Genomic DNA, 19906 nt, shown 5'->3' with positions numbered 1-19906 from the left:
TGCTGAGTTGTCCCTCACTCCCCTACATCAGGGCAGGGTGCTCCTCTCTGTTGTCTGGGTGGTACTGGGCCATTCACATTTTTGGAAGTCTCCCTGGATATTAGGCTTCGTTAACAGGCGTGTCAAGCATCAGAGAAGAGAAACACTGCTCGTGCAACGCACTGGATTCTAGCAGTGAAGTCTTATGTCTCCTTATGCCTGCGGTTAGAATTACAGCAGCTTAAGCAGGCTTGGCTGGTCAAAAGCAAGAGCAAAACATAATTTATGGAGGCGAACCCACTGAATTTGACAGTCCAACTTTCCTTCCCTGATGTGTGTCTCACACTGGAGCGTGACACAGTGATTGCAATGATTTAGTGTAGGAACTAAGATAAATCCAAGACAATTTCCCCCAAAGCCTTGTGGCTGGAGCGAAGGGTTTTCATTCCAGTCAAGCAGTAAGTGCCAGCCCCTTCAGAAAACACGTCTTCCTTCTCCCAGGAAACCTCCCAGGGAAGGAGACGGGGCACACCTGAAGATGCTAAATCTGTCTCCTTAAATGCATATGCTCCAAGCCGGTAACTCATGTAATCTTCCTGAGAAGACTGGAAAGGCCCTAAAACATCTCCCCCTGGAAAAAGGAGCAGCACCGCCTGCTCCTTTTGGAGAACATCAACTCCTCCATTTGCGACTGCTTTTGGTGTCCCCCTGCATCACCCTAAGCATCTGTTTTTCAAACTGGTACCAGTGTCTAGATGAGTTGGCAGGCCAGCTGAGGTCACAAGATCAGCAGATGATGCCAGTGAAAATCGTCCAAGTACAGAGCTAATCTGCAACCCTAGGGCTTGGCAAAAGGCAGACGGACACCGCTGTGACAACCTCGATTTCCCCAGCAGTCACATGGGAATAAATTTACATCTTTACGTTTTACATCTTTACAACCAAAAGGTCATACAAGCTATATCCAAGAATTTGCCATCTGTTGCCACTTGATTTAATCAAAAACAATACTATAAATTGGGTTTCCACTGATGAAGGAACACTCAAAGCCAACAAAACTAGACCGCTCAGCCGTAGGAGGACAACTTCATGAACCCAATATCAGGCAGGCGCTGTTCAGACGTCTGCATCTGTGACCTCAGTTTTCCATTTGAGATTCTGCTGTGGCAAACTTCAGTTTATTTAGAAAGGATTGTGTTCCTCACTCCCTTACCATCTTCTCTTTCCTTCAACACTTCTATCCACAGATCTGTTAACGTGAATATACAGTCCCACCTCTGCTGTGCCACTTGGGTATCTGCAGACCACAGGTTGAAAACCAGAAAGCCAAACTAAAATGATAACTGATGGGCCCTACCCACTTGTGGAAGTTCACTCACCACGTTTAGTACGTTCAGTTTTCATGTTGTCCACTTTTAACGCAAACCCAAATTGAGGCTACCACTTTCAGCTTGGTTTCCTTTCCTTTTCAGGCAAATTAGGGGCTCTGTTGTGCTGCCCATAGATCTATTATTTTCCAACTGCTAGTTATTTAAACCCATTGGCCAATTTTGACCAAATCTGACCAAGGCAGAGACCTTGAATGCTGGTATTTTGGCTAAGGAGAGCTCAGCTCCCATCGCTCTGAGAGCTTTCAGTCTATGAGCAGCCTGGTAGCACTAAACCAGCAAAACTAGTAGGAGTGTGGGAGGGTGCTGTGCTCCCTGTGTCCCAGGGAGCGGGTAAGAAATGAGATGTTCTGGGGGATGTCCAAACAGAGGGAGCTGGGGTAGGTACTGGGGCAGGGGCGTGTAGGGGACAGAGGACGCAAGTCCATAGGAATCCAGCTTCTCTGGTTCTGCTACGCAAGGAGCAAGTTTGCTCATAAGCATAATTTGACCTTCCTTTCATAAGCAAGAGTTTTTCTCAAACCTGAGAAGCTTTCTTTTATAAGAAAGATGGAGAGAGACTTTTTACCAAGGCCTGTCAGGACAGGACAAGGGGCAATGTTTTTAAACTGAAAAAGGGTAGGTTTAGGTTGGACATAAGGAAGAAATTTTTCACGATGAGGGTGAAGAATTCACTGGAAGAGGTTGCCCAGAGAAGTTATGGATGCCCCGTAACTGGAAGTGTTCAGGGTCAGGTTGGATGGGGCTTTGACCAACCCGATCTAGTGAAAGATGTCCCTGCCCATGGCAGGAGGGTTGGACTAGATCTTTGAAGGTCCCTTCAAACCCAAACTATTCTGTGATTCTACGATGCAAGAAGATTCTCTCTCCAACCAACAGACACCCCTGAACCTCGCACTGTACCAGCCCCATCCTTCAGCTACCCCAGGACTGACATAAACACGAGTCGGCATCGTGGAGGCTGCCGGGCAGAGCCCTGCCTGCTGTTACTCACCAGCTGGATGGCTATCATTAATACCGTCTTCAAAGTGAACGTCCTATCACAGAGGTCAAATAAATCTTCCAAGCTAGGACCAAGCAGCTCTAGTACCATGGCGTTGTACTTTCCACACGGTCCGAAGTAATACACCTGGGGAAGCCCTTCAGCTGGAAGAATATGAAAAGAATTGAAATCAGTCAACGGGACAACGTTAATACCCTTCCTCCTGCATGTAAACCTTTCGCTGGGCAGAGCCTTTATTTTTACCTCTCGAGTGTCCTTTCTGTTTGATCTTGCCCAGCAAGCAAATAAGTTTCAGCATGCACTGTGAATGAACCGAAGGCCAAATCAGTGCAGGCTTTGCTCAGCTACACCCCTGAATAGACAAATGGATTTCAAAGCAATAACACGACCACATGAAAGCGTCTAGCTTTGGCAGCTTAAACGCTTGGACTTAGGGAACAAGACACAGAGTTCCCTATGTTGCACTAAACACCAGGCAGAGTACAACCCCAAACGTGGGCTGGCACTCGTCTGAGCAGTTAGGAAGATGACAGCCCCTGCAGAAAATGAGGCATGTCCAAAAAAGGGCTGCTTTTTCAACCAAGATAATACATAGCTGTTGTTTTTCAGCACAACCTTACACAAAGTTTACTCTTATTATACTCACGAGAAAGGGGGAAAAAAATTTTCCGTTAAAAAAGAGCAAAGATTTAAATTTTGACCCATCACCATGTAAAAATAAGCAATCATAGTCATTAAGCATATGTGCAAACCATTTTGCTGTAAGTCACACACAAAACTCTCGACACCCAACTGGTAGGAGCCAGAGCCTACCCTTCCCACCTAACAGCTCAGCAACAGATTTCTCAGCAAGAGTACGCAATATTTATACTCAGCTGACAGTGGCTTTTTGCGTGGATTAGCTTTCTGAAAGGCACCAGAAAAAAAGGGAAAAAAAACCCAGCCTCGGTGTCTGAACACTCACTGAGCTGCACAGCGCTCCCTGAATTACCTTTTCATCAAAAAGAAAAATCAGACCAGCCCATACAGGGAGGAATTCAGTGCAGGGCTAACCGCAAATTTTTTTAATCAGCATCTAGCACAGGTGCTCAGCATCCCGGCATCAGTATCAAGCTGCGTAACACTTTTTATAAAAATATATTTCCAGTCTACATCTCGGAAGCAGTTCCAAAACACAATGGAAGAGTTTTTGTTTTGAAATATGGGGTTTTGTCCTATGTCAAAACAACATCTTTGCTTGAATACACAAAGATACGACGTCCTGCTATTCAGTGTAAAGGCTCAGCACGGGGAGCACTACTACGTACACAGCCTCTTTTCACAAAGTCGCACAGAAGTCCGTAAATTATATAGCATGGGACCTGAAAGCATAGTGATTATAAATTTTACGGCACGTTTTAAGTAACTACATACACACACCTATATTTACAGAAGAGATCAATATTAAAAATAGCAGAAAACTTCACTAATTATGAGACGTCAGAATTAAATTGCTTGTGTAACTGCACGGTTTTGTATCTGCTCCGTGACGTGCTCAGGCAGCCTAGCCCAGCACAGGTCAAGGCAGTAGAACAGGGAAACACTAAGGCTGGAGTGTGTCAGCAACATAATAACTTTACGTCCTACTACCGATTTAGGAAAGCCTCGTTAATCTGCCCAACGGCACTCATCAGCTTGCCAACAATACAATAAATGCAGCGCTGAGATTACTAAAGCTTAAATATTACAGAACTTATGCTCCCATGTATTACTCAAAAAGAACAAAATGCAGCTTGACAAAGATTACCATAGGATGGTTTTAATCTCGTTAACTCACATGCTTGGGGAATCATTAGGTATCAGTCATCAGGACGCATTAATGAGATATTACAGAGTATTGCAGGAATTCCCAGTCTAGCCGGAGTTTTACATCCTATGTAAAACATTTACCCAACCTGGTCTTGGGAGGCTACTGCTCCTAACAGAGCTTCATGTTTTAGGAAGCATTAACAGCGATTAGGTCCTCTAAGAAAACAGGATGGTTTGATGCAGAAGCAATTCAGAAAGTCAAACAATGACAGGATGTGATCCAGGCAGCTCCAAAACATTTTCAAATATCCCCAAATCAACATAAATGATAATTTAATGCCATCAGCTTAGCGCTGAAGGCTTGAATAATTGCAATAGCTCTTCAAGTAACTCATGGTGAGCCGCTGAGTTTTCAGTAAAACCTGATGAGGACTTACCTACATAATTATCTGTAATACCAAGATCATAATCTCTACTATTTAGAGAATAATAGAAGAATAATAGAGAATAATAGAAGACAATAACAGAATATTCTATGAAAAGTTTAAAACTGAAACCATTATAAATTCAAGCTACATATACAGTAAGTACTTCTACCACAATTTCCACATCAGGATAACAGTCTTGAAAAGTGCAAATCAGGAAGGAAACCACTGGGATTAGGAGTGTGCTAATTAAGGTATACAGGAGAATAAAATTGCAGAAAGGCTCTTAAGGAAGGCGAAGAATCCTGTTCCCAGAGCAAGGGGAAAGGAGTACATTTACAGCCTTACTTGGTAAAGAGAGAGCATTGCAATTAAAATTAAATTCCTACCGGGCATAAGAACCAGGAAGATAAATTGCAGCAAGACTCAAAAGATGGGGATTTCATGTAGGGAAGGAAGCAACGCAACTATTTAGTGCTCTCTGGGGTCTCAACTCCTTCAGTTAGCTTTACCCACTCAAAGCCTTATGAGCCAAGAGCTTGGAGTACCCTTCTCAGCTTTAAACCTCAGGAAGGCTCTGCTCTTGGTGGGAGCTCCTACAAGGTGAAGCCGTAGCGAAGAACATTAAAAAAAGCATCCTAAGTGCCAGCCTACAGAAAACATTATTAGTTTCAGGCATATTTTTAGGGTTCGATTTTTCTCTGAGGGTTTTCAGCAGCAATGCTGCCAGCTCTGCAGTCAAGAACTTACCTACTGGCTTTGCTAGAATAAAAAAGCTGTAACATATATCTAATTTTCAGACCCAGGCTGCATCGCTCACGTATCCTGGACCCACAGGAGCATTGCTGACAAACCCTGTGGAGCCTCCCAGCCCAAGCCAGGGCTCCTCAGCTCCACACTAGTTACTGAAATAAAGTTATGAGGGACACGGGGTAATGCACCCTCAGCTCAAACACAAGTCAACATTTAGCATCTTTTTAGGAAGGGGCAAAGCTCAAAAGAGAAGCTGTAAGCTTGATGTAAATATTAAAGCGTGCCTGTTGCCTGCAGGATCCGAGCAGGCAGATGAGGCTAGATGATTTCAGGGTGGTTCTCTGCAAACTTGAGATACAGGCACCTCTGGACCCATTCTTCTTATGAACAGTAAAAAGGGGCAGCCTAAGAAAATCTGCATAAAATTTTATTTAATCACAGCCCATCTGCATAATTCATTATGTAGTTTGGCTCTATTTCAGTAACAAGCAACGTGACCTGGTGCCACCGAGTCCATTGCCATCGTGAACCACAGGAACTCTGCAAATATCACCAGTAGATCTGTAAATGCTTAAGAAGGACATTGCCAACAAAAGAGATTGATTGAGGAAAAAGTATCTTTTGTCTGGGCAGTCGAACCTGAGGTTTTTAATGGCGAGCAATTGTGTCGGCAGAGGACTGAAAAGGTCAAACAAAGCCACGGTGCTGTGCAGCAGTCTGTCCTAGATAAGCAGTTCTGGATTCAAAGAGTGCAGGATGAAAAGCCACAGGCAGAGCAGAGGTCTCATCTTGAGGATTCAAAGGTACAACTCAACACTTGAAATACAAACCATGACCAGTTTAACGCAATTAATGTACGAAATCACATCTAAACAAGGAATTGTTCCATAGCATTAAACAAGAACAACACATTAAGGGAAGAAAATTCAGGCACGACACGTGCAGGTTCTCCTTTGGAGAAAAAGCAGCCTATTATAGTGGAGGCTGCTGCAAGCAGAAATCATCTGAATTTGCTTAACAGCTTCAGTCTTGCTGCTGAGTGATTTGGCTTGACTACATGTAAAAGGCCCTGCTCCACCCTTGCTCTCGTGGAAAGTTTATCACCCCAATAAACACAGACTGATCACTGCACTGGAATCCACAGGCAAATTCTGCTATTTCAGCAGTGCAATGTCTTGGAAAAAATTCAAGCTGAGCACAGCGAAAACCTAGCATAGCGTTTTGGAGATTAAAGCATCGCAGCTGGAACGAGAGCAAATGCAGACATCAAAGCCGAAAACTCAGACTTTGCTTCCACCACGCTCCCGAGCAGCCACACGATGCTGGCCTCGGGTTTCCCAAGATGCTAAAACTCTCACTGCTCCTGCGGGCCGCCACCAAAAGGGACCGTCCCATCCTCACTCCACCCTCACCTGTCCCACCACCTCCCCGTGCTCACGTGGCTGAGCGGTAAGTCGGATCAACCCCCCAAAAATCTTGGTGTTTGCTTGAGCTTGAATGCAAGAACGGGAACAGTAACAAACAGCAGGACCACTGCTCTTCGAGAGAGCTTCATTTGAGCTGGATTAACACCAGGGAACTACACCTTTCAGCAAATTTCCGTTGCAAGATCAAGCATCCTGGCTGATTCAAGTAGTGCTGTCTTGCTGCCACATGCTTTACAGCATGACTAATGGCCCTAATAACTCGTCAGACATCCAGCACACTCCAACAAGCCACATTAGTCCAGGCATCAGACGTACAAGTCATACAGACAGTCCAAAGCCATTTCCAGGATCAGTTATGAAATGGTGGCTGGCAGAGAGATGCCAATCAAAGGTCATGCCCAAGGGAAATGTGATTTTGCAGCATCTGCCCCACGTGGAAGGCAGGGAAAGCGGAAACCATCTGCTGCAGCAGAGAATACGTACTGATGCTCTGTATATGAGCATCATGAGAGGCTATGAATAAACCTCGTGCAACAGCAAGCAGCCCAAAATACACCCAAGGAGAGACGGAGGTAGCAAGTGCAGGAAGCTAGACGTGGCACCTACCTCAGTGGAGGCGCAAAAGCCAAGTCCCCATACATCAAATCGCCAGGAGACAACCGCAACTTGTGAAAAGTGAACAATACCGGTAGCTTCTGAATCACCAATTTTTTTTGCTCCCATAGGAAATTGGCTTCCACTGCCCTTAGATGTGGTGTGGCCAAATAAAGAGAAGCTGACGTCTTCAATTTCAAGAAGAATTACAGAATAATTTCATAACCTCTCTTCATGCAGGCTTCAAAGCTGAGCTCTATCTCAGAGGGGAGATACTCCTGAGGAACCCCAAATTAGGTACCCAAAGACAGAGGGGGGGGGAGCAATCCAACGTCAAACAAACGGCTGATGCTCGATGAAAAACCACAGTCTACGTGAGCAGCAAGAACTATTCTTCATAGAAATGGATGCAGAGACACGACAGCAGCATTAGCGCACAAAAAGTTCTGTGTGATTTTAAAGCAGCACTGATGAATGGGACGTAGATTGTCACAAAATTCTCATTCATAGCAGAAAGTTTATTTTTACAAATCACAGAACACAAAATTACACGATAAACAGCATAAATAGCAACTGTGCGAGAGCTGAACATCTATAGCTAAAATTAAACATGTTCCAAACAAATTAAACAAATTGCTTTAGAGTAGTCACCCCGTTTAAGCTGATTACACTAATGAGGATCTACCCTTCTCTTAATTTTCAAATCGGAATAAAATCCTGGCTCAAACAGAAGCTTTGCTATCAACATCGAGTGGGCCAAGATCTCATCTTCTAACCTCTTAAAACACGCCCCGTGATAGCGGGTTTAAATCTACCTGAGTACGTAAGTTAACAGGTTACGTCTATGAGCTGGAATTAAAAAGGCTCGTTCTGACCATCAGGTTTCTGAATAATCTGCTTCAAAAATAGAAAAGGGGGAGAAAAGTTAAGACAGACTTGTTACTTGGAATAAAGTTATCCTAAAGGTCTTTCAAATATTTGATTGCATATGTTTCAGAGATGTCTTATTTCAAAGTAGGACTACAAAAGCTTTTCAATACAGCCCGTCACCTTCAACCTTAACTGGAGGAGTTTGGGGAAGGACAGAGATTTTGGGTGATGGAGAATATTTTCTCTTGTTTGTTATAAGAAAACACCCAGCAGTTGAGAAGCAAAGGAAAACGAGCAGAAAATGCAATTTCTGACTCTCACACCAACTCACTTGCAGCTGCGTTGCAGGTGGAAAAGAGGTGATGGCGCAGGGTCCACCACAATCTTGCCAACGACTCCAAGACTTTACAAACCTTGAACTAGCATCAGATTAGGAAAACAACCTAAAAATAGTAAGCTGATCCAACACACACACAAAAACATCAACGTACAGAAGTGGGGCTAGAGCACCGCTGTGACTCAGTGGTGACTGCAGCTGGAGGACGGTAGGCACTGCGGCAGCTCCCTTCCCACTGCTCTGACAGAGATCACGGAGATGACCAACCTGCTTAGGAATCATGAGCGTTTTCAGCCTGGCTTATGACTGTAAAGCTCCTGAATACTTTCCTTGCTCCCCTGAGCTTTGATACTGTGGTTTGAAAGCCCACAATTTACCTTCAGTTCTCTCTCACTCATCTGAACAGGGTGAAGAGCAACCGGACCTGTCCAGAGCATCTGGCAGCATCCCACCGTCTCCTGCCCACTTCCCCGCGATGCTGCCTGGGAGGCGGCTGGGTCACTGTTGGCTTTGGCTCCTCTGGTAGAAGGGGCACTCAGCAGAGCATCGCTTAGCAAGAACCAGTCCCAGCTGCTCCTTTCCCTTGCCCAAAGCCCAGCAAGGAAAGCAGCAGAGAGGGCTGCCACAGTAGCCACTAGCTAAGCCACCTCCTCAAAACCTTGACCGGCCGTTGTGCTGGCTTTCTCTGCTCCCAGCCCCATTTATTCTAGGTATCTCCTCTGTAACTGCTCACTCTATTCCAGATGGTATCTCAGCAGCCCTTTTACGGTGTCATTACGAGCTCCTCTTATTCACGCTGCCCCCGAACATCCTCCTGCTCCGTTTGCTCCAACTGCTGCCAGACACTTGGCTCTCCGCTGCCAGCTTTTCACAACATCTTTTTCCTGCTTCAGCTGGGCAATGAATCATCTCCCTTCTAGCAAATGCCAAACGCTCCAGCATCGCTGCCCAGCACGAGTAGCTGCGGCAGGACTTTCCGCTTAAGCCCGTCAGTGGGCAAGAAGGGTGCAGAGCCGCTGCCGAGAGGGAGGAGAGGCAGAGCAAGGCACTTCCCCTGCCCTCGGACGTGGAAGAGGCACAGCTCAAACACTCTCTGAACCCAAGAGGTACTCGGAAATAAAGCAAAGGAGAACGTCACAAGTTGGATCAATACCTTCTCCCCTGATGACCACAGAGCAAGCCGAGCTCTTAATGGGAAGGGATGACACTCGGCACACAATAGTACAACAGTTGTGTACAAGCCATGAGTAGACAGAGCTACTCTCATCTCCAACGAGTCTGCAAGTAAAGTGTAGCTTCCACGCAGACTCCAAGACTCCAGCTTCACTCCAGAAACCCAGCATATTTTGTGCATCTTCTCAGGATATGCAGGATATATTGAATCCCTGCTGTGTTTTGAGTAGCTTGTTAGTATTTGAATCTACAAAAAAAAGGTACGGGAAAAGGAACAGAAGAAAAACAGACTTGGGAAGGACAGAAGGAAGAACATATTTGTTCTTGCTGCTGGTAAAAATCCAAACGATTTGATTTTTACTTCAGTTGCAGAAAAACAATTTTCACGATCATTGTGTTATTAAAACGGGGTGGCATTTCATTTTCCTTGAGTTGTACAAGTTGGTTTCCTGATATCATGGCTTGACTCTATTAAACAACTCTTCATATACACAAAGAAAGAAGCAGTTTCAGAGAGGGTACCAAGAGGACTTTCACATTTGTATTCATAAGAATAAAAAAAGACTGGGAGGAGAATCAGCCCTAGCTGGAAAGGCTAAGCTGCAGGAAGACTTTCAGAATCTGGGAAATTTACCCAGAAACTCCCATTCACAGGCAGTTTTTTAGCTGTAGCAAGTAAACTACAGTCAAGTGAAATTGTTTCAATTCTTGACAAAGACAAAAGAATAAAGCACAACACAATAAATCGCTTTTTTGGCAAGTTTCGGGAGAGTGAATTCACGTTTCTAGGGCTCAAGGGAAATGACTGCACTCAAATCACCACATTACCATTGGATTTTTTATCAATATACCCTTTGCAACAATCTCTTGTTCCAGTGATGATGGCAGCTGGCACATAAGACAACACCTTAAGAGAAGGATCAAAACAGTATATAATTTGAGAAGAGTTATTTTAAACCACCCCAAAAAGTTCTAGCTTAAGTTCTAGCTTAATTATCCACCTTTTCCCACACACCTGCGATACCAGGACAAGGGTGGAAGAAAACATCAAAAGGTTTCATTTCACATAATTATTCCTGCTTTGCTTTCTGGCTTTCTTTGTGCACTTAGCGGAGCCCGTGTTTTTGCTGAAAGGCGTGAGAAGCTGCAGTGCTGCAGTTTTTTTTAACTTCTTGAGGGTTAAGCGAGGGGTTGCAGTAGCCTACTGAAGGCAATGGGATTTGCCCAACAAGCTCTTGTGTAATTAAAATACAGCCACATCGTGAACCAGCTCCCCGGGCTGCTTTTCTACCTCCAAGCTCGGCTTCACAGTTTGAAGGCGTACATCGCTCCGCGCATCGGCTCCACGCCGTTCAACCAGCCAGGCGCTATCGGCAGCCTTCGCACCTGGGATCATGGCTCCCGCGTGATGGATCTAGCAAGAAAGATGTGGCCTCCTGCTCCTACTACGCTGCAGGTCGCCGCGCCAGGTGAGTTTTGTTGGTCAGTGCAAAGCCAGACCACATCCGCGATGGCCAACTCGGTTCTGCTGGTTAATACCAAACAGAAATTGTTTCCTGTTCAGTTTTCCTTGGCTGTGCAATTTTTGCATTGGGTCAGCTCTACCTGCTGGAAGGGAATTAAATAGCAGGTTTTGGCTGCTTCATTTTAACCAGGTAACAGAGAAGCTGAGATGACTCAGGGTATGCTCTGTGATTGCATTTTTTTTTCTTTGAGAACAAGTTATGCACGTTAATTACATTACAGGTATAATCTACAGGAAGTTTAAGAAAAATCAACAACAGAACTTCTCGGTCGCAAGAGAGTGCTCAGCAGCACACAAATTTAACTCCAGAAGCACTGCCAAGGAACAAGCTACTTCTTGGCAGATGAAAAATGCTAAGGAAGTAGCAATAATAAAAGACTTCTGCTGAATCGCTCCTCTGCTGTCCAGAGAAACATTTTTATTTGATCACACCGAGTCCCAGGTGGCCCCTGCCCTTCATCAGCTCATCTCCATTGGAGACTGTCGGCTGGAGGTAGAGCTTTTATCGGCTCCCTACTTCCTCCCCAACCACACGCCAAAAATCTATAGCGCGAGTTACGTGATACTTTAAGCTTATAGCGTGCCGGCCAGCTGCAAAATAGGGTGAAACTGCTGTGATGACAATGCAGAGGGAATCCGACAGCTTGAATTACAGCTCGGCTGCAACCCACGTCTCTGTGCACTGACCAGGAGTCGTTCTAGCCAGGACAGCACAGCAACATAAGGCAAAACTGGCACGTACAGGCAGTATTCGTCGTTGATCCAACAGCATTTGGGTCTTGGATGACAGATCAGACTGGTCCAATTTAGCCGGATAAAGCAGACAACGGTATCAGACACGCAGCCTCTGCTTTGGGTGCTCAGGAGTAAGATGATGCTCGGCCACGCTCAGGCAGCTGAAGCTGGCCAGGTTCTGCACGCCAGACCATGGCGGGACAATCCAGGTGGCATTTCTGGCAGCACAACCCTACGTGCTCTCCCCGAGCTGTGCTGAGACCTGCTTGCAAAGCCGTGGCTGCAGCTCGGCCCCACAACACTCATGCTGGTCCTACTGGCAGGGCGGCTTGATCGCAGGAATGCTTTGTGCTGCCATCAAAGCCACTTTAGCATCAGTGCAGGACCCAACAGAAAGACTGATTAAAACGCCACGAGATGGACATCTGCTCCTGCAAGAGCATCAAACTAGTCAGTGATGGATGCTGAGACTCAAACACATGTAAACTCTCTACAACAAGTCAAGAGATTGGCATTCATCAGTCCTGTAACTATGGCAGTTTTTGAGGGAAAAAGGGATTTTTCAGATTAGTAGGAAAGTGTTACCCACACGGTTCTTCCAGCCTGATGGAAAACCTCCCACTCCCTCTTATCACAGGAGAACCTCCTGCAAAACAGAAGTTGGCACTAAATAAGATACTACCTCCAGATATCATCTCTTTGTTTCACCTTAAGATAGCTGAGTACAAGCAGGTAGGAACGGAGTTTTGAAGGCAAACCTGCCACTTTCAGACAGAAAAATTATTACAAAACTGCAAGTCTCCACCCAGGGCAGAGCTTGCTGAAAAGTTCTTCTGGCGTAGCTGGATCCATTACAGATTCAGGGGCAGAGGCTATGGCTTATCTTTTAGAGATGGGAGGAGGTTTTTGAATAGCAGGCAGAGCACAGCTCAGAAATGCAAACTCCAAACCCATTTAATAGCCGGTCTGGGAGGCGGGCAGCCCTGCGTACTGGAACTTCACTTGCGTCAAACCTCCCTGGCACAGCTCAAACATTTCTCTCTTTAAGGTGAAGAGCACCTTAAAAACCTTCCGCACGCGTAGGATGCTTCTGGTGCTTAGGAAGCACAAACATACGAAAGGGATCCCACTAAATCAGGCACCCACCTTCCAAAAGGGAATCAGCTTTGTTGGAATCAAGGCAGTACTCAACACCTGACACATCAGCCCTCCAGAATGAGAACGAATCGACTTTTATAGCTCTAGACCTCAATTAGTTTCTAACTACAGTGTCCTGACAGCTTGAAAAATTTTCATAGAAGGGCCAGGAAAGGGGGACAAGCAGAACAGCAAGGCTAACCGGTTGCTACATAATTATTGTGGCCCTAATTGCCAAACTGGGTTTTCCATTCAATGTAAATATAAATTCCAAAGTTTATCTTCAAACATTGAGTATTTTCATCTCCTCGCTCAAATGGCTGAGGCACTCAAAGTCCCAAGCACAAGCTGGGCTGCTAGCAAGCATGAGATACTTCAGCTCAGGGCTTGCTGGAAAGCACCAGAAGCAGCACAGGGACCTTCACGATTAAATGGCCCGTCCCTCTCCTCAAGTCCAGCCGGATCCTTACAGCACTTGGGCCAGCAGCACATCACACAACCTGCTCTTAGTAGACGTTGCTGTCTATCACAGGAAGCCAACGAGGCATCTGGAATGACTCAGATGAGCCTGACTGCTACAGATTTACGACCACCGTTGCAGGGCATGTCAGGCTTCAAGGAAAAGCGTCTGCAGGAAAGGCATTTTTCAGCTTCCCGGCATCCTGCCGTTCCCCTCCGCACGCTGCCCAGTGTCACTGGGTTTTGATTTGTGATTACTGCAATGAATACCGGAAGAGTAAGAGATGCATGAGGACTTTTCGAAATATAAAAAGGAAACTGCCCTAATCTCATATTCAAATATTAATGGCCTTGCTTTAAAAGCTTCTGATAGCTTCCAATTGACAAAGCCTAAATTTAGCCCAAGGAAGTCAAAACTTCTGATGTTAAAAAGAGATGCTGAGATGCGCACATTCAGGAAGCCCGTCCTGACCAGGGAACTGCCACATTAAAAAAAACCCAAGTACTTCTAGACAGTAAAATATTATTCTCCAGAGATCAACAGCAAGCCAGCTTTGAAAGCAGGCAGGCTTTAACTGGGCGTGTTACGGTAATCCACTACATTTTATTTTGCAATTCAAAAGCTCTGAAGTCAGAGATCCCTCAAGTTCAAAAGTTCGTTGGACTACCATGACTTTATAATGAAGCTGCTGATCATCATTCTTTTAGGGTGCAGTTAAGTGTGAGGGACCTCCACACGTGTTGCACTTTCTGTTTGAAAAGGCCATTTTCAGATGAATGAAACCATGTCTCCTCGCTGAGGCATCTCAAACCTATCGCCAATGGCACATTTCTTTGCAGGATTTGAGAATGAAGGGAGAAGAGTTTTTCCTCGCTGTTAGAAAATTAACCCAACAGCTTAAAATGAGCGCTAGGGTCTATCACAGGGATCTGAAGTAGGGAAATGATTAAACACGAGATGTGACCCAAAGGTGCAAGTTGCTTTCCATGCAAATGGATATCAGTTTTGTATCATCTTGCACAGATAAGTCACTTATTAAATACTTACAGTAATTGAACACTCACATTCTAAAATATTTCCAAGTATTTCAAAGAAGGAGGCTGCAGTGCTCATCCAGAGCGTTGTAGCGTGACAGCTACCAACAAACCTTTCCACACAACGAAGCAGGACACAAATGTACTTCAGGCGATGGCCGTGTGTCGCTCCCAGCACAAACCCACTTCGGGGCGCAGAGGGGCAATCCCCACCCAGCAGCGCTCTCCTGCCCCAAACCAGCGCCTCGCTGTGGGGTGATCTGCTGGCTCAACTGCCGGCCACGGCAGTGTTCCCATCAAGGTGGCAAATACGAGTGGGATTTCTGAAGATTAAAGCGACCACAGCGACGGCTAATGCGTACGTTCGCACTCCTTAATTAAACAGGGGTGTAGCCATCTTGCATTAACCCTCACTTACGTGGCCTCAAGTTACTCCAGCTCCCTCGGGGAAGAGTGTTGCGCACAGTGAGTTCCCCATGAAATACCTGGTGTTGGCAGCATGCTCCACCACGGTGACTTGTTTACATCCATCCGTATAACAAGTCTTACCGAAATGACCCTTACCTAATTGCTATGTGAATAACAGCATTGTGCAACCGCCATGGAAAGAATTTCTTTATAAAGGACACCGGTACATACAAAGCGTGCAGCAGGTCGTGAGTAAAGCAAGAGCAACACAGAATGAGAAAAACATGCTCAACGTAGGCTATCTAGAAAAGTTAACTTAATACACAGTATGGAGTAGCAGACAGCTCAGCTACATTGAAAAATATATATGCAAATATTGACTAGACTATGTAAAAGGCTCGGTTATTTATACCACCTTCATTTTCCTTGGTCCTACTTCCTGACAAGTAAACAGACTGCTTCGCTCCAGCGAGTTGTGCAACAGAAAGAGGTCCAAAAGTAAACACACAGACTCCATACTTCATTAGAGGTGAACTTGTTTACAGAGCAAGAATTAAAACAAAACCACAGAATCCGTCAATATTCTATATGTAACGACATACCCCTCCCTGACTCACTACATTCTGCTCGTACACTGTGACTCATCTATTGCGTGGGCTAGGGAGAGCAGAGATCTTCTTGGTTTCCTGGGATTCTCCAGTGTATCAGACTCCTCTCTTGCTTTCCACCACGACACCGTAGAGGCTCACTACGTTTGACATCCACTTGCCAATGTCACCTACCCATCCTGGGGATGAGCGCTGGCTACAGAGCTACTGCATGAAACAAAACTCATGTTGACACCGGACTGCTATGAATCACATGTGCCAAGGTGGGACTGCGAAGGAGTGGGGGAAGGTGTGACTCATCTGCCAGCTGATATAAAAATAAACTACTACTGAATCAAAAATGCATGACTTCTTCACACTATGTGCACAGGCAGAAGCTGTCACTATGCGGGAACTCGATCATCAGCTCAGCGCAGCCAAAAGAAACCTGAAAATAAGCAGTACTCCATTTTACCTTCCAAAGGCAAAGCTTACAGGGAAGGCATTACGTATGGCGTTAACAACCACAGGGGAGAGATGCCAGAGATGCTTTGAAATGGAGTAACAAAAAAAAAAAGTTAATTCCTGTACATATACTGGTCACTGCTGGAAAGTCAATACTTCCCGGGACCACAGTGAATTATTTATTTGTGTGGAAGCAAAAGATTAAAGAGCAGTTTCCTGATTGCGTGGAGATGTTTTTCGGCCATGGCCACGTCCTGAGAGAGAGGAACTGGACTCAGAGTGATACAGTAATGGTCACGCAGCAGTGGGCTCCCTGTCCTCGAGAAAAGGCTTGGCGTTCAGGGGACAAACATACTTTGGGAAAAAAAAAAAAACAGTTAAAGCTTTGCAAGTATACATCAATGCAGCAGACATGTCTGCCTCAACTTCTCAGCAAAGCAAGGCTTATAGAAAGAGAGAAGTCTTTTTTTCTCCCCTCCAACCAGCATAGCTGGAGAGAAAAAAAAAAAAAAAAGCTTTCGGACAAAGCTCATCTTAAAGTCTCAGCATTTGGCTTCCATTTCCATTGGGAGGCTCTGCAGACACGGATACGTGAGCTCTATTGGATATGACAGCAGCTGGATGAGGAGAGGCATCAGCTTTATGGCTGCACAGGCAGGTGCCTGCAGCATCCAGCCATCCTCCTGCAGCACATCAAGTGACGTGGAGTGGCTCCGTGGGCTCTGCTGCCGCGTCCAGGAGACAGGGCAGCCCAGCGCCCCGGTGTGCAGGCAGCTTTGTCACGCTTCTCTTCCCTGGAACACAACAGCTTTCTACAAGTGTTCGTGAACAGCATCTTCAGCTTCCCTTTGGCAAGGGGATGTTAAACGCTTAGCAGACAAGAGATGTGCTTATGGCACTGAGTAAGGATACAGAGGTTCCTACAGCAGGAAACATAGCAGTGTCTTAAGTTTATAAGGCTTCACGAATTTTAAACCCATTTAAAGTGTTTTCTACTAGAGCTGGGAGCAGTAGGATCCACCTTTCACGCTACGGGCTCGAGCAGCACTGCACACAACTCCCACTGCCCGCCCAGATCCCGATCAGAGCAGTTAGTCAACAGGAGAGGCCAGTATCTCCATGTGCAACTCAAACTAGCTGGCTGGAAATACCAGCATACGCAAAAGGACGTGTAGGAGCTGCAGCAGATTGCAGCCAAAAATCCAAATGATGGGATGGGCAGAGATAAAAGCATGGCTGTGTACTCCTGTATGTCCACATTACGCACGGGAAAGAGCAGCTCAAGCCAAAGGCTGCTGAAGAGCGAGAAACAGACTGGGAAATACAGGCAATGCTTGCTGATAAAAGATGAGTTTCCAATAAAAATTTTGGAAGAGATGTTTCCCCTATGAAGTCTGTAGGAGAGTTTAACTTGAAGGAAAGGTGAGAATCTGGAATCAGCCTTAAAACAAAGAGACCATTCCTGCTGCAGGTCCTCAAACCACGTCAATAAGCAAAAAGAGCCCACAAGACAAAGCCAACGCAATCGCTAAGACCAGCATGGTCACATGCCACCAGCAGGACCCAGCTGCTGAAGGTGGCCCAACGGGCCTGGCAGGGCTCCTGCAAGCTGTGTGAAATGCTTTATCCACCCCAAACCAAGCAGGAGGGTCCTGGGATGCTGCTGGGTGAGCAGGGGGCAGTTCGAGCAAAGCAAAAGCTTTGCCTTTTGGTACACTGCCCAGGAAATGCAACCATCTCAGGAGCTAGGAGCTGCGTCTGTTTGACCATGGTCAAAGTAACTCAGTTTTGCTCTGCCCACATCAGCTTCCCCACCCCAATACTTATGGGGAACCAGACACTCAAACATCAGCCAGTGGTGGGGATGGAGCTCCTCCACTCGTCATCCTGCAAGCTGATTATTCAAGATTTTTTAGGAAGGATAAGACGACAAGCCTTTACTCCACAAACTTCAAGTACAGGGGACAAATGACATGCTCGAGTGCCTGATCCAACGCTGGAAACATGCTGGAGACTTGAACTGCTTCTGGCAGCCCTAGGAGATGTAAAAGCATCCAGTCAAGTCGGATGGAAGCTCCTCTCACCCCCGAGGTATAGAAGCAGCAGATATAAGTAGCTGTACGAAGCCTCAGAGCAAGAGGAAGCCCAGCAGCCGAGGAACCAGCCTTGGGAAGGAGGGGAACGCCTGGAACAGCCAGTCCTCAAAGAGGGTCATAGAGCAAGAGCCTGATTTTGGGGAATACCCATCACACTTGGACTTCTTGTGGATAGCTGTGCTACTCACGTTCATACACAGGTAGGTACTATCCAGCAAGAAAAAATTCAGGACTGACTGTGCCACCACCAGTAAAGTGAGATCCTGGGGATAGCCCAGGCCAGGATGCATCTTCTGTGTCAGGATGTTCTTGCATGCTCACATGGATTTTACGACAAAGAGCAACCATGAAACAGTTCAGTATGAGACCGGCATCTTACAGGATTGATAACAGAGTAACACAACTAGTTTGCACAGAGATTGTTAAAACTACTCCATTTATCTTGGTCAGCAGACAGATCGTATCCCAGACTACCTAAAACCTAAAGGAATTTTCATCCTTTCCTGAGACACCCTATGGACTGACCATCAGGTCTTTGACTCCGTGCCTGTGGTTTGCTTTTTTTTGTTTCACTGCCTACATTAAGGTAAAGCAGTCATACACTATTTTAGGTTATTAAATATTTAATTCCACAGTGAGACAGAAGAAACCAGCAGATGGTCACTGTGCAGCAGGCCCTTGCCTCTTCTTTTGGGGGGGTAGAAAAGTTCAAGGAAGAATCATGAAAACACATTTCTACAAGCAAACATCCCGCCATTTAGAGGGGCAAGGTGGGAAATTATAGGGGAGCTATTAGTTTCTCTTACTGCAGGAAGACATTGAAACATCAGAGATAGCATCAATTCTTGCAGAAGTGCAGCAGCAGATGTCTGTTAGTTGGTTACTTCTGACCCAGGACTATCTCTGTTAGCTACTTCTGAATCCATTTGATATATCCACCGGTATTGAGCTATTCTCAGAAGCACCAAGAAGAGCTACATTCATACAGTTTAGATCCCTTTATCAAACTTTTCACTGCTCCAGTATATCTTAATTTCATGTGAAATATGTCTTAAGATGTATGAGACGCAAGAAATCCAGTCTTCTCCTCAGCTAATCCAAGCTGACTAGTGATCTTCACCTGAGCCACGTGGCAGACGAAGAAGCTGGTGCTGATGGGAGGTAACAGATGCAACTTCGGTGCCTTGTCAGAAAGTCTTTAAACATCGATGCTGATGGAACATGTGGCACAGGAAGCCACAGAGTAGCTGCAAAAGGAAGAAGCAGCTATCACACAACCGTGCTGCTTCCTCCATTCATGCAGAAACATCTCACACGGAAGCTCATCCCTGGAATTAACTTGACAGAGCCGTGAATTATTGGGCTATTTGCCACTCTGTTTAACTACACCAAGGAAAATGCAAAACTAGGCTGAATAGCTTAAAAAAAAAAAAGACTAAATTCACTAGTTTTTGACGATGACAAGTGAAGCAGGTAACCGATACCAACATACATCCTTCAGGCACTGAACTGTAGAATTGTTCTAAAATTTGGGGGCAAAAGGCCCTCAAAAGTATTCTGTGCAATATACTGCAGGACCAGACTCCAAAGTCAGCGTTACAGAGCTAGTTGCAAATTTCTCTCCAAAATTAGCACTTGTCCTACCAGTGCGATCGAGCACTTCATGCCTCCTGAACAACACTGGTTGGGCTTCTGCAAGGGTTTTGATGCACAAAACCTTTA

General features: G+C 45.6%; 1 protein-coding gene across 5 annotated transcripts in view; it reads right to left on the bottom strand.

Annotated features, from left to right (window-relative positions):
• Nucleotides 1-19906, bottom strand: part of CSNK1G1 (casein kinase 1 gamma 1) — a 131543-nt gene that overhangs the window by 27010 nt on the left and 84627 nt on the right. For all 5 annotated transcript variants that reach the window (XM_050903208.1, XM_050903211.1, XM_050903207.1 and 2 more), the window contains exon 6: nt 2362-2513. In XM_050903208.1, the coding sequence (XP_050759165.1) occupies nt 2362-2513 (152 nt within the window). The remainder of the gene's footprint in view (nt 1-2361; nt 2514-19906) is intronic.

The sequence above is a fragment of the Gymnogyps californianus genome, chromosome 11, assembly GCF_018139145.2.
Source record: "Gymnogyps californianus isolate 813 chromosome 11, ASM1813914v2, whole genome shotgun sequence".
In the NCBI taxonomy this organism is placed as follows: domain Eukaryota; kingdom Metazoa; phylum Chordata; class Aves; order Accipitriformes; family Cathartidae; genus Gymnogyps; species Gymnogyps californianus.
The sequence above is the reverse complement of the archived record's forward strand: the minus strand, read 5'-3'. Positions and strand labels throughout refer to the sequence as shown.